Here is a 13,490-nt window from a genome sequence, read left to right on the forward strand (position 1 = left end):
AGGGAGCTTTTCTAATATTATGGCTTCAAGCATAAAGGAAGTTATGGTAGGGTCAATATTTTAAGTGTCTCAGCTGTTAGTTAATTGTGGTACTAACCCAAAATGATGGGAAATCAACAACAAACCACAACATAATTATCCTTAATGTTCTACGGTATTTATAGGGTCCATCACGAGCTTCGGCTCCCTTGGTAAAGATGTTTAACTAGCTTTTTATTACAGTAGCGTCATTTCTCACACACAAATGTCCCACCTTTAATTTGAGTAATTAGAAGGTAAAACATCTCAATTCCTAGAACACAACTGCAACTTAATCCCTTTTTAATTTACTTTTAAAGGTTGATCAGATTGTTTTAACGAGTAATTTATTACTTCCTTTTTCTCTGGATATGAATGTGTTATCACATAGATTTTATTTAGTCACACTTTTTGTCTTTCTTATTTTGTAAATGAATAATTTAATTTTCATCTTCCTCAGCGTTCTCTCCTGTCTTCTTGTTGTTGTCTGACTGTCCCTCTGTCTGAGGGATATTCGTACATCTGAGCTGCCAGGGGGAGAGGCTTTGATTGACAGATCTGATGGATTAATTTGATTGGATGAAGAATGACACAAAAAGCGCTGATTGGCCACGGAAGACTCTTTAGGTAACCAATAGGAGACCAGCGTGAAGTCACATGGCAGCCAAAAGGTTACACACACGCTCGTGTGTCCGGCACCAATCCCCCCCCCCCCCCCCCCCCTTAAGGTCAGGGGTCCACCACACCAAAATACCACAAACCAGCCCAAACTGCATTAGGACTGATGAAAAATCAAACGTCAGGGACATTTTATGAAAGAACAGATGTGATAATCTCTTTTTATTTCATAATTTATGTTTACTCTGTCTACACGTTTTTCCCTGAAATGTTGATAGGGCGCCCCCTATTGACAAGCCGCCACTGCTAGTAACACACTTATTGGCCCCCATCACAACTCCTATAGAAATATGACACAGAACCATTTTTTAAACGTATATTTTACTTTTTACGTTGATCAGAGCGTAAAGAAAACGTCTAATTAATGGTGAATGCCTTTCCTTTTCCTGGGAAACAAAAGTGACGACTCGTGTCTTTGCCTGCGGTGCTGTCTGGCATCCTGGCTCTCAGGTAAACAGGTAAAGTAGGGGTTGATGGTTTGGATCCAGCTGCTTCCTGGGGCACCTGGGCCCAATGGTCCCGGTCAGCTTTGGGTTGGTTTGTGTTACACAACGCACCAACTGCACATTCACTCTTCCATAAACATCCACACCCAACAGAACCGATTTGCTCATACTCGCATGCAATGCTTTAATTATTCCTGTTTTAGTTGTTTAAACTCAAGCTGGTTTAAATTGTTTAAAAAAACACATGTGACTTGTTTTTAAAATCAGAGCTTCTCCTTCTTTGTCATGAGCTCACATCCAGGTTGGGACAGCTGTTCTACAAAATGGGAAAGACGTGAGAACTCTGCATCCAGGTGGAGCAGATTGGTGTGAATCCTCATGAAAGAGGAAATGGCTGGAAGAAAATAGTAACTCATTTAAACCTCGCTCCTTGTTAGATTGTCTGGCATCATGTTCAGCAGTAACACCTCCTGGCATATCTAACCGTTAAAAAAATACTTTTATCTAAAGTGTTTACAGTTTATAAATTATCTCTTAATCTAAGTAGATCATCTAGTAAAGTTGAATGAATAATTAATGACTTCCTGTCTAAAAGTACAGTAACATTGAGGACATTAAGGGAGGAACGTCTCAGCAAACAGTTTCGTCTTTGGGTCACTGATTCCCTCCATCAGGCTCCGTCTTCATGAATTTGTGCTTAACATCCTTTTTTTCCAGCTATTTCAAACTCCATTTAAACATAAACATGTGTGGAATCCACAGAAATGTCAAAATTGTTTAAAAAGCATAATTATAAACAAAATCCTTATTTAAATAGAGTTAGTAATTGCTGGAAAAAACTCTTTAAAGTAATAAAACAGTGATGTTCCTCGGCTGTGCTGGAGACTGGGGCTCATTAAGAGCCCTACCTGTCCTAAAGTCTCACCTGTTAAATATGTGGAGCTTACTGACCTCTACCTGAGGATGAACATGTGGAAACGCGTCTCTCGCTCAGCGTTAAGCACACACTGCAAACACTGAACTAAAAATAACTAAAATGTTCTTAAAATTTGTGTATTTTTCCTTGATTTGAGCAGGTAAATAAAATGATCTGCCAATAGAATAAGATTTTTGCTCTTAAAGCAGGAACAATTTATCTCCATCATCTTATTTCAAGTGCAGTATATCTAATTATCTTATTTTAGGGGTCAAAATACTCATTCCATTGGCAAATAATCGTATTTACCTGCTCATATCTAGGAAAAAAACACTCATTTTAAGCACATTTTACTTATTTTTAAATCCGTTTTTGCAGTGCAGTGGCAGATCAGTAATTCCTGTTTCTCCTCCACGGGTCCTGGGAACCTTTTTGGTGACAATTTGGTGTCATTTGTCGGCAAACAGCAGGATAAAGGTCTGAAACACGCAGCAATAGAAGCACAGAAACGCTTGACCTGAGACAAAATCCGCCTCCTTCCACTGTCACCTCTGACCTCAGATTAGCAGAGAGGAGATAAGACAGGACCTGGACCATCCTGGTACTGTATCATCCAACCATGTGACTAAGTACTATCCTACAGAGAAAAGTGCTTTTTTTAAAGATCCTCATGATTATAGTGAATTTATGTCACAAAGAAATTTTTCTTAAGGTGGAATATTTTCCCCTCTGAATAAACTTACTCAGTTAAAGGTCCGATTTTTCTCTTTTCTTACTCTGGGGTGATGCTACCACAATGGAAAGATTTATGGCATCTTTACCAGGGCTGCTGATGTTAAATAGTTAATACAAAGTCTGTAGAACCTCATGAAGCCTAACGCCAAGGTTTCTGTGTAGAACAGCAGCTCTCCAACCCTTGAGAATTTGTTCTCCTGATAAAAGCGACAGAAGTGGGTCAGATCAGATCCAACATGGCAGTCTGACCAGAAGCTGCTGTGTGATCCCTTAAAAACAGATTTTTAAAGACAACTCTGCGCTACACCTGACTACCGCTCTTCTCACTGCAGACAAACATCGCCATTCCACAGCCGGTGATCCGTGGCCACTCCAGGTGGAGAGACGGCATCAAATCTCCCACAGAGGACCGAAAACAGACAGACAGGCTCATTTCCTTTATCCCTTTTGAAGGACCCCCCCCCCCCCCCCCGCACCCCCCACACACAACACTATGAAAAAGGATAAGTATGGCTGTAGCCCTGACAGAATCTCTTCTGGACTCTCCTGGCGTCGGTGGGAGTGGAGCCTCACGCTGAGGCAGATTATGTCAGGATTCAGCGGGGGGTTCTGGTTCCCTCTGAGGTTCTCTGGAGTCCAGAGCCTCAGAAACGGATCTAGAACCCGTTCCAACCTGTTGGATGTCAGAGACGTTGACTCTCATCTGTTCTTGAAGTTCCTTACATGGGGAACGATGTGTTGCTGTTTGGGTTCTTTTAGCCTACTTCATCACGTCAGGCTGGTTCTGTTTTAGTGATGCATTGGTTCTGCAGGTCTGGGTGTAGATGGTGAAACTGGACCAGAACATGGGCAGATAAGGCGTGGTTGCATGTAGATTTTGTATTCAGGTCATCTTTTGACTGCTAATAAAATTAGTTCCATGGTCTGAAGCATTAAAGTGCAACAAAAATGAAATATAAGAAAGCCATCAGAAGATTCTCTGTCTCAACGCTGTCCAAAACGTCCAGAAATACTGAAATCTTCCTATTTACTGTTTGAATTTAAACTGGAGCGATTCGATAAGCTTTTCACATGAAGCTGCACACATTTAACCCAAAATACGATGAAATCCTTCTGATTAACAGCAGCCTGGATCTGTTTGTTGTCTGAACACAGAAATTAAAAGAATCATCCGCGACTTTGAAGCACACCCCAGTATTCTGTCTTTACAGGTTTTTTTATTGTATATGGATGCTGGCCTCAGCATATTTACGTGTTTTTTCCAGTGGATTCATCTGTTTGATCTTTGCTGCTAAAGACACAAAGAAGCTGGGCTCGTACTGTAGCGGCCCACGGGACACGGCAGAAATAGACTGCATTCAGATCCTTTGTATCAAGCCCTCCAAAAGATAAACAACATGTAAACAGCACACTACCACCGGCAGCCACTCTTCATCGCCGACTCATGCACACACTCCCACTTCCCTCTTTCAGTGTCTCATTATATCACAAGGGCACGAGCCAAAATAAAGAGTCAGTTAAAAAGCAGCTGAAAAGACAGGCGAAAACAGACTTTCCTGCATGAAATGGAGAAATATGTGACCAAAAAAAAGGAAAGTATTTCAGGGATCATTAAATGTCTAAATCCAGCTGAAACAGTCCCTAAATCCAAAATCATCTGCACCGCTCTCCAGATCCCCCTCCACTGAGGCCGCCGACCTAGACACAGTCAATTAACAGCTTTTCGCTGACACACACCCCTCCCACACTTCAATATGCTGCCCCTAAGTTACACACACAGTTCACAGTGTAGTGGAGCCCCAGAACGAGCCGTCCACATCTCCGGGGGGAGCATTAAAAACTCACGGAGGTTCGCAGGCCTGGAAACAAAGTGCTGTGAGTGCATCCCCAGGGCCTCCTCTCCCCGGAACGGCTCACCTGGACACCCGCCCTGCAGCACGCTGGCGACGGCCCTGCGAGCGAGACAAAAGAGGAGAGAGAGGTGCGAGCTGAAGAGCTGTGTGCGTAACATGGGTAATTCAATTATTCACTCTGGCTGCATCTCTTCGTGAAACTGTGCGGGGCAACAAACTGGAAAAGCAAAATGTGATTTTTACAGCACTCACTGCACATTCTCACCTAGCAAGGTACATAAAAGCAGTGGTCTTTGGTTAGTAAAGGCACGGCGGAGCGTACAGCTGCTGCTGCTGCGTCTGTAAAGCACAACTACATACAGGTTCATCTGCAGAATCGCCCTCTGCTACACAAACATCACGCTAAGCCATTAACTCGCTGTCTGCTGTTGTGTAAACTTTAAGTGCTTAAAGTTGTTAAAGCAAGTCACAGTTAATTAAAGATGTTTCCTCTAAGTGAGATTCGGATGACCAAACAGAAAAGTTAACCAATTAAAAGATGTCATAACTGCTGATGTCTAAATGTGGCTGCAAAAAGAAAAAAGACCTCAGAAAGACAACTGCTGGTGTCTGAATAACAGAGAGGAACACCCATCTGCTTCAAGGTGTCTAAAAGTGGATAAGGTCAATAAACATTTACATGAACATGTCTAAATGTCATTAAAAGGTAAAAGGTGAAAGGAATGTCAACATAAAGAAATCTCCTGATGTCTTTATGTGATCAGTGGAGACCTGCATGGCGTTGATCTAAAGACAAACTTCAACCAGTTCATTTTGCAAAATGAACTGAAAATCAACAAGAGGGATCATATTTCTCCAATTTTAGTTTCCCTTCATTGGCTTCCTGTTAAATCAAGAATAGAATTTAAAATTCTCCTTCTAACGTATAAAGCCCTTAATAATCAAGCTCCATCATATATCAGAGCTCTGATTACCCCGTATGTTCCTAACAGAGCACTTCGCTCTCAGACTGCAGGTCTGCTGGTGGTTCCTAGAGTCTCTAAAAGTAGAATGGGAGGCAGATCCTTTAGCTATCAGGCTCCTCTCCTGTGGAACCAACTCCCAGTTTTGGTCCGTGAGGCAGACACCCCGTCTACTTTTAAAACTAATCTTAAAACTTTCCTTTGTGACAAAGCTTATAGTCAGAGTGGCTCATGTTACCCTGAGCTACCTCTATAGTTATGCTGCTATAGGCTTAGGCTGCTGGAGGACATCAGGGTCTATTTCTCTCTCTCTGCTGAGTTTTCCTACTGCTCTCCAATCTGCATTGTTTGTTGTTATTTCAGCTTTTAACTTTTTGTTCTCTGTCTTTCTTCTCTTCATAGAAGGTACACCTGGTCTGGTGTTCTGTTAGCTGTGACATCATCAGGGGAGGCAGATCATCCTCTATTACCATCTAACATAGAAAGTACTCCTGGGTCAATGTGAGCTTCTGTGCTTTCTGTGTCTCTGCTCTGTCTTCTCTACCATAGAAAGTACTCCTGGGTCAATGTGAGCTTCTGTGCTTTCTGTGTCTCTGCTCTGTCTTCTCTAACATAGAAAGTACTCCTGGGTCAATGTGAGCTTCTGAGCTTTCTGTGTCTCTGCTCTGTCTTCTCTAAGCCCCACTGGGTGGAGGCAGATGAGCGTTCACACTGAGCCTGGTTCTGGTTCTGCTGGAGGTTCTCCTCCCTGTTAAAGGGGAGTTTTCCTCTCCACTGTCGCTTCATGCATGCTCAGTATGAGGGATTGCTGCAAAGCCATCAACAATGCAGACGACTGTCCACTGTGGCTCTACGCTCTTTCAGGAGGAGTGAATGCTGCTTGGAGAGACTTGATGCAACCTGCTGGGTTTCCTTAGAGAGGAAACTTTCTCACCAACCTGGAGGATCTGATGGAAGCTGACTTTAGACCGAGACTGAGATAACGTGTTGTTAATTGATACTACATAAATAAAATTGAATTGAACTGAATTGAATTGGAATACTGCCTGAATAACTGTTCAGACCTATTTTCCTCAGCTAAATGAGGACAGGGACCTGAAATAGTCCAATGGATGGTTGACATCTTGGAGGAGGAACTGAGGCAGACCTCAAGCTGAGCGCTCCGATCTGTGCGTACTCAGGCTACAGCCGCCTGCGTCTTTGTAAACAAGCGCACTGAGAGAAGAGGGTCTCACCTGGACATGTTCTCTCTCTGGGGCCGGTGCGCCTTCTCCAATCCCAGCTTGGTGAAAATCCCAACCAGAGCCATGATGGCCACCACTCCACAAATGATGTAAACAATAAGGTTGGTCTTGTCTTTGGTGCTGTCGTGCAGCTTGTTCATTTTCTTGTAGGGGGTCTGTCCGGTCTTCATCCACATCGGGGTGTCGTAGTTCTTACAGGTGCTCTGGTCCAGCCGTGATTGTTTGAAGGAGCAGCAGAAGCGGAAGCCACAGGTGCCGCAGCAGTACAGATAATTTCCCGTCTTGCAGATGAACGGCGGGTCCCACTGGCCCATCACGTCGTAGTAGCCCCGGCACTTGTCCTCGGTGTGCGGCGTCTCCTCCGACACGCTCTCCTCCTCCCGGGAGCCGTTGGACGTGGCGATCATGACGAATCCCCCGAGCAGTCCTGGCTCCCCGTCGGCTTTACACACGAGAGCCATAAGTTTGAGCAACAAGAAGGCGAGCAGGAAGAATTTCCCTCTCATCGCGCTTTCTCGTCCGTTCAACTTCACGCAGAAACGAGCAGACTTGGAGAGACGGGGAAAGGCGCGCAATCATGACAGGCGGAGAAGTCCAGAAACGTGAAGCCGAGGAGCGATGCACCGTCATCCGCGCAGATTGACATTTTTACCAACCTTCCCTCCGAAAAGAAAGAAAAGGGGAAAAGAACAGACACTCAGAATGATGATAATGATTTAAAATAAAATCTCCGCGGACTGAACTTGAGCGCATCAAGTTACTCCTTAGTACTGAGATGCGCTTTTGTGCGTCCTTGACGTTTTCACGAGCTCCGATAGCGCGTTTTCATGAGTGCATCCGTTAACATATCCATCTGTGCGCTCTTACGCACGGGAGTAGGCAGAGACACAAGCCACGCCGAGGATGAGAGCGCAGTGAGCGAATGGAGGAGCTGAGGGTGGGAGAGCCTGGTGCGCAAAAAGAGAGGAGGAGGAGGAGGAGGAAACGGGAGGGAGAGAGAGAGTGCGAGTATATGCTTGGATAACAACAGGGAGAGGGAGGCATCGTAGTGAAATATTATGATAAAAGCTTCAAAATACCCACATCAGGGCTCTGTCATGCGAGGAAATACGTGGGAGCCCCTTTTTGTTGCCACTTTGCGCGTTCCGATCGGCAGCTTTTTGGAGAAATCCAGAAATCACAAGTAGCCTAATGTGCCGCTGTGGCTGGAGCTTCGTAGAACATAGAATATAATGTCGAAATTACACTTTCCAGCAACGGTGAAGAATATTTATTTATGATTTTTAGATAAAACAAATAAAATGTAATATCTTAATCATATTATTGTGATTATTGAGCCACACCATCCTTTTATTTTCCTACAGGTTCTTCTCTTATTTCATCGTTTCGCATTTTAATCCAAATCTGATTCCGACTTTTTCCTTCTAAAGCTTAACAGAATATTTTTTCTGACATTCGACACTGATTTATTCATTGATTAAAAAGTAATTTCCAAGATCCATTCCACTCGAATATATTAGGACATGATTTTGAACTGAGGCATCTTCATAATAACTTTCAGAAAATGTATTTAAATGAATGCAGAACTGGGCAGATTTTCATTGTGTCTGTACTGCAATGCAGATTATGACGAATGTAAAAAGTTACAACTAGTTTTATTCACTTCTGTCCCTCTTCTCACTCAGAGCCTTGAATTATTATCAGTGGAATTATTGTCAAATAATAACCGCATATTTTGTTGGGAGCAAAGAAAAATATATTTGGGTTTTGTTATGTTTCACAAGTAAAAATCTGAAAACTGTGGTGTGCATCTGTATTGATACATTTTTACTGTGAATGAATATTTGGTAAAATTAATTAAGATCTAATTTGTAAAAAAAAAAATCCAGTTGTGTGTCATTTAATCTGAATCCAACTGCATCATGTGGACCTGGAGAGAGGATGGACCACCTGCAGACCTACCAGGACATGGACGTCCACCTGGATTGACAGGCTGGACCAGGAGAGCATTGATCAGAGAAGCAGGAGGACCATGGTGGCTCTGGAGGAGCTGCAGAGACCCACAGCTCAGGTGGAAGTAGCTGTACATAGGACAACTACTAGTCCACACATTTGGTGTTTATTTTAAAAGTATCAAGAAAATAGCTGTTGTTGGAAAATGTCTTGTTAGCAGTTTACAGGAAAGCAGGTCAGAGCTGATGGAAGATGGATGGAGATAAACCAGGACCATCCAGGAGGAGAACCTGTTAGAGGCTGCAGGAGAACCCAAGACTGAGATGGAGGTTCTCCTTCCAGCAGGAGAACCAGCCTGAACCTGCAGCCTAAAGTATTATGGGATGGTTTAGATCAGGGCAGATTCATGGATTAGAATGGCCTAGTCAAAGTCCAGACTAGCCTCAAGTTTACAATTGGTGGCAAAACTTTAAAAATTATGTTTTTTCCCTTAATAACTTAGCAGAACAATCCAGAGATTTCTAAGCCAACATAATGAAGGAATGTTGACCCACAGGCTGCTAAAACTGGATGTAGTTCAAATGCACTGGAGCCTGATAACATTAGTTACCCTCATTATCGGTTGGCAGCAGAACTACTGTGCAAGCAAACATCACTTTATCTCATTAGCACAATATTATCTTCAAATGCTTTCCTCAAATAATCCCTTACTTTGGAGAGATGATAACCTTGTCTTCTAATGATTAAATAAAAAAGGGTTCTTTGACATTGCCAGTGGGCAATGACATCATTTTTGCATCAGTATCAAATGTTTCAAAGGAACCAGGTGAGCAGTTTCTGCTCACCAGTGTAAAGGTGGGAGGGAAATGGCCTCTGTCCGTGGTGCTGAAAGGCTCCAGGCTCTGTCCAAGGTCCTTTTTCTGCTCTGATCAGGCAGCTGAAGGCGCTTCAGAAATACTCATGATGTGCATACCCAAACGAAGCTCTATCCTTGGAAGCAGTGCACATTTAATGATTAGTGAGACACATGAAAATATAGGCCATTCTGCAAGAAATCTGTTAGCCGTATCTGTGAGTAAAACTGTTGCATAATTTGTTTTCAAGTTACATAATGTACATTTAGAAACCAACAAGCTATTATCATGTATTTACTCACTGTGGATCGTTTTAAAATAAAAGGGTCAACATTCAAGCCTTTTAAGAGAAAAGTGGATACACTTCCAGATAAAGAAACAAAGACAGAGATCCGGCTAAAGGAAACACATCCTCTTGCAAAATCAAAATGCCCTTTTGATTAGATTCAACTTTATTGTCATTACACAGGTACAGGTACAAGGCAATGAAATGCAGTTTAGGTCTAACCAGAAGTGCAATAGCAGCAAGTGCAGGATAAGCAGTGGTTCCATAAGTACAGGACATGGGTTACCCTGATCATAAACCAATGTTTACCCAATACAGTGACCATAAAAAGAGAGAAAAGATGGGAAAGCATGTACGAAATAACCGATATGCTATTAAATCTGCAAAGACAAAAACAACCAAACAAAACTGAGCTACAGGGAAGGACAGGGAGACAATTTAAAAGGATCCCACCCATAGAAAGACCAAATGAGACATACTAAACAAACACTTGATGATTCTGCACCATGCTGTTGGTTGAGAAGTAAACTTTATTTGGACAGAACATTCAGAAACCAGGGAACATATTTTTTTTTTGAAAGACGAATTTCATTCATAAGTTCAATTTTTGCCTGAGGGTTTAGTCATTTAAAGTTGGGTTTGAACAGCTTTGGATTGTGAGGCTTTTCTATTCCATCTTACCTTTCATTTTGCCTGATAAAACATGCCAGATAAACTCCGTTAAAAGGGATTTTTTTCCCCACCTCATCTATTGAAAAAGTTAATCAGTAAGTCCAAATAAATCTTCTGCAGCTGCAGTCCTAAAAAAAGATGCCATGGTATTTCACTGTCTTTTTTCCAGATTATGCACAAAGGATGTAAGCATCAAAGGCAACATTTTAACAGAATAACAACTGTGGATCATTTAAAATGACTCTGTAGCATTCTGGTTCATTTAAGTCAGCATCTTTATACATGTTTGACTAGAGAGAGACACAGATTGGGAAGAAGCTGTCTCCTCTTTGAACAATACTCCTGGTTGGATGCTTTCATGCTGATGGACTGCAGCAAACCTGCTCTATAGAGACAACCCCACAAATCGTTGAAGTCACCCAATCACCTCCACGGCCTCAAGTGTATCATCTCTAACAGCCAGGCATGCAGACTACAAACATTTGTGAAAGACTAAATCACTCTCAGGAGCTCGGGGAATTCCAACTTTATGCAACGATGAGATGCCACCTGTGAATACATGATGTTTTCTCCCAACTATTACTACAAAGACCTGCTGCCCAAACCTCACATCACCAAATGTGTATTCTTCTTCTGCAAGCAGTTGCTGCATACAGACAGGTGAGATCTGAAGCAACGCAGAGAGGCATTAAGGTTAAAGGGACGTTTTTCACATCCAAACTGTGGAAGCAGTTTGTGAGCAAGTTGGCTGTAGAACAACATGAGCGGCCTCCACAGACCCTCGACCTCTGGGATAAATTACAGCCATCGGTGTCTGATTTCACAAAAGCTCCCCTAAAACAATGGTTAGATATTCTCATAAGCATGGGAGGAAATGAATGTCTAGGCATCAAGGATGGGAATAAATAAATGAATGAAATGGAGCAAATAGTGTCTCTCTTTGCTGACACAGTCAAGCATGTATTTAGGTGAGAATCCACCCAGATTTATGTTTGTGTATGTAAATTATCTTCAGAAGAAATCACTCTGGATTCTCCAAGAGCAGCGCTGACTTTGGCAAAGAAATTACGATAAATAAACACCATCTATTGAAAGCCGGGGGCAGTTTTAAAAAAAAAAAGAAATAGTAAGAGGGATGTCACAGAAGATATTTTCTACACACGGCCTTCAGGGATTTTAACAACATATTTTTTCAAATGCTAAACAAGCAAAATATATTTGAATATTTGTTAATTTTATTTCTCGGTCCAGTAACCAACAGTTGTAGTTAGTTAGTTGTAATGCTGGAAAAAATCTACAATGACAAATAAACCGTTCATCTCATGTTTAATGTTGTTAAAGTTCATATGTGTGAAAAGGTGAGGGTGTAGATACGTTTGCTGACATGGTGCAGATGATTCTTGGGTCCAAATGTAGCCCATTTATTAATTTATTTATTTATTTGAAATTATTTACTTAAATTGCTTTTTCATTTGTTGCCACTTTTGATTATCCAGCTTTACATCAACCAACAGCATAATAAAACTCAAGAAGCTCCATGATGGCGTTTTAATGATTTTATTTAAACAGACACCAGACATAATATAGCTTATTTAGAAACATAAAAATAAAACATAAGAACATTAAACAACACACCATTTATAAGGTCAAAAACAAATTGGTGGCTTTAGCATTAAACTTGATTTTAGAGAGTTCTATATTGCTATTAAATATAATAAAATATTTTATTATTTTTTTCAAATATCTGGGGTGCGAACAACAGTTACAGTTAATATTAAAAAAGCTTGTTTCCATAGAAACGGGCCATGTAATAGATTTTTTTTTTAATGAATATTGTAAACAGTACACATGAGGTCCAAGTCCCTTTTATATGATGGCGTTTGGTGTTGGTTCTCATTATTATTATTAATGCCTAACTTTCTGTTAGGACTTAGGCGCCCCGGACAAAAGCCTGAAAGGCGTTTTATATCGGCAGTAATAGGAGATGGAAAAGATGCAGAAATTCTAGATTATATCCCAACTTCACAGAGGTACACACAACCCAACCTGCCCTGCAACTGTTGTGGATCATGTGGCAGCTTGTTGTGTAAAAGTTACTGACTGATAAGCAGGCTGTGTAGTCGATCACCGACGAGCCGCCTGTCCGCAGCAGACAGCACAAGCGGCGCGACAGGTCAACTGGTCCGGAGTCAGGCTAACAACTTTACAAGTCCGGCAGGGCTTGACTCGTTTGGCGGAACCAGCCGTGGACATGTCAGAGAAGGAAGATCTGTTCCTCAGAGCCAAACACCGGACCTTCAGCGGACTCACTGAAGGTATCCGCCCGCCGCTAGCTCCTTTAGCCCGGGCTGAAGCTAACCAGTTAGCCACCAGGCAGAAGCTAACCAGTTAGCCACCAGGCAGAAGCTAACCAGTTAGCCACCAGGCAGAAGCTAACCAGTTAGCCACCAGGCAGAAGCTAACCAGTTAGCCACCGGGCTTTAGGCTAACCAGTTAGCCATCGGGCTTTAGGCTATCCAGTTAGCCACCGGTTTTAAGCTAACCAGTTAGCCACCGGGCTGAGGCTAACCAGTTAGCCAGCGGGCTGAAGCTAACCAGTTAGCCACCTCTCCAGCTATATCCACCGTTGGTCGCTGTTGCCACGGTGACGGCTAGCTGGACCCACACCGGACATGTTCCTGGCAGAAAATTATGAAACTTTATTCATGTTTTTACATATTTATAGTTTTAGAGTGACGTATTAATTTAGACAAACCGTCAATGTGGAAGTCAAAAGTTGGGTTGAAACCTTCAGACATCAATTCATACTTTGCTTGAATATTTTTTGAACTTTCTTATGAGTTTAACGCATTAATGCTTGGCTGTTGTAAACC

General features: G+C 42.2%; 2 protein-coding genes across 3 annotated transcripts in view; one reads left to right on the top strand and one right to left on the bottom strand.

Moving 5' to 3' along the window:
• Window positions 1-7,787, bottom strand: part of shisa9a (shisa family member 9a) — a 66,613-nt gene extending 58,826 nt beyond the window's left edge. The window contains exons 1-2 of the mRNA XM_036132040.1: window positions 6,844-7,787; window positions 4,639-4,745 (exon numbers count right to left, since the gene is read on the bottom strand). Coding sequence (XP_035987933.1) covers window positions 4,639-4,745; window positions 6,844-7,358 — 622 coding nt within the window. The 5' untranslated portion in view covers window positions 7,359-7,787. The remainder of the gene's footprint in view (window positions 1-4,638; window positions 4,746-6,843) is intronic.
• A 4,673-nt stretch (window positions 7,788-12,460) lies between these two features.
• Window positions 12,461-13,490, top strand: part of cpped1 (calcineurin-like phosphoesterase domain containing 1) — a 30,419-nt gene continuing 29,389 nt past the window's right edge. For both annotated transcript variants that reach the window (XM_036132117.1, XM_036132116.1), the window contains exon 1: window positions 12,461-12,932. In XM_036132117.1, the coding sequence (XP_035988010.1) occupies window positions 12,869-12,932 (64 nt within the window). In that variant the 5' untranslated portion in view covers window positions 12,461-12,868. The remainder of the gene's footprint in view (window positions 12,933-13,490) is intronic.

Source organism: Fundulus heteroclitus, unplaced genomic scaffold (assembly GCF_011125445.2).
Source record: "Fundulus heteroclitus isolate FHET01 unplaced genomic scaffold, MU-UCD_Fhet_4.1 scaffold_47, whole genome shotgun sequence".
In the NCBI taxonomy this organism is placed as follows: domain Eukaryota; kingdom Metazoa; phylum Chordata; class Actinopteri; order Cyprinodontiformes; family Fundulidae; genus Fundulus; species Fundulus heteroclitus.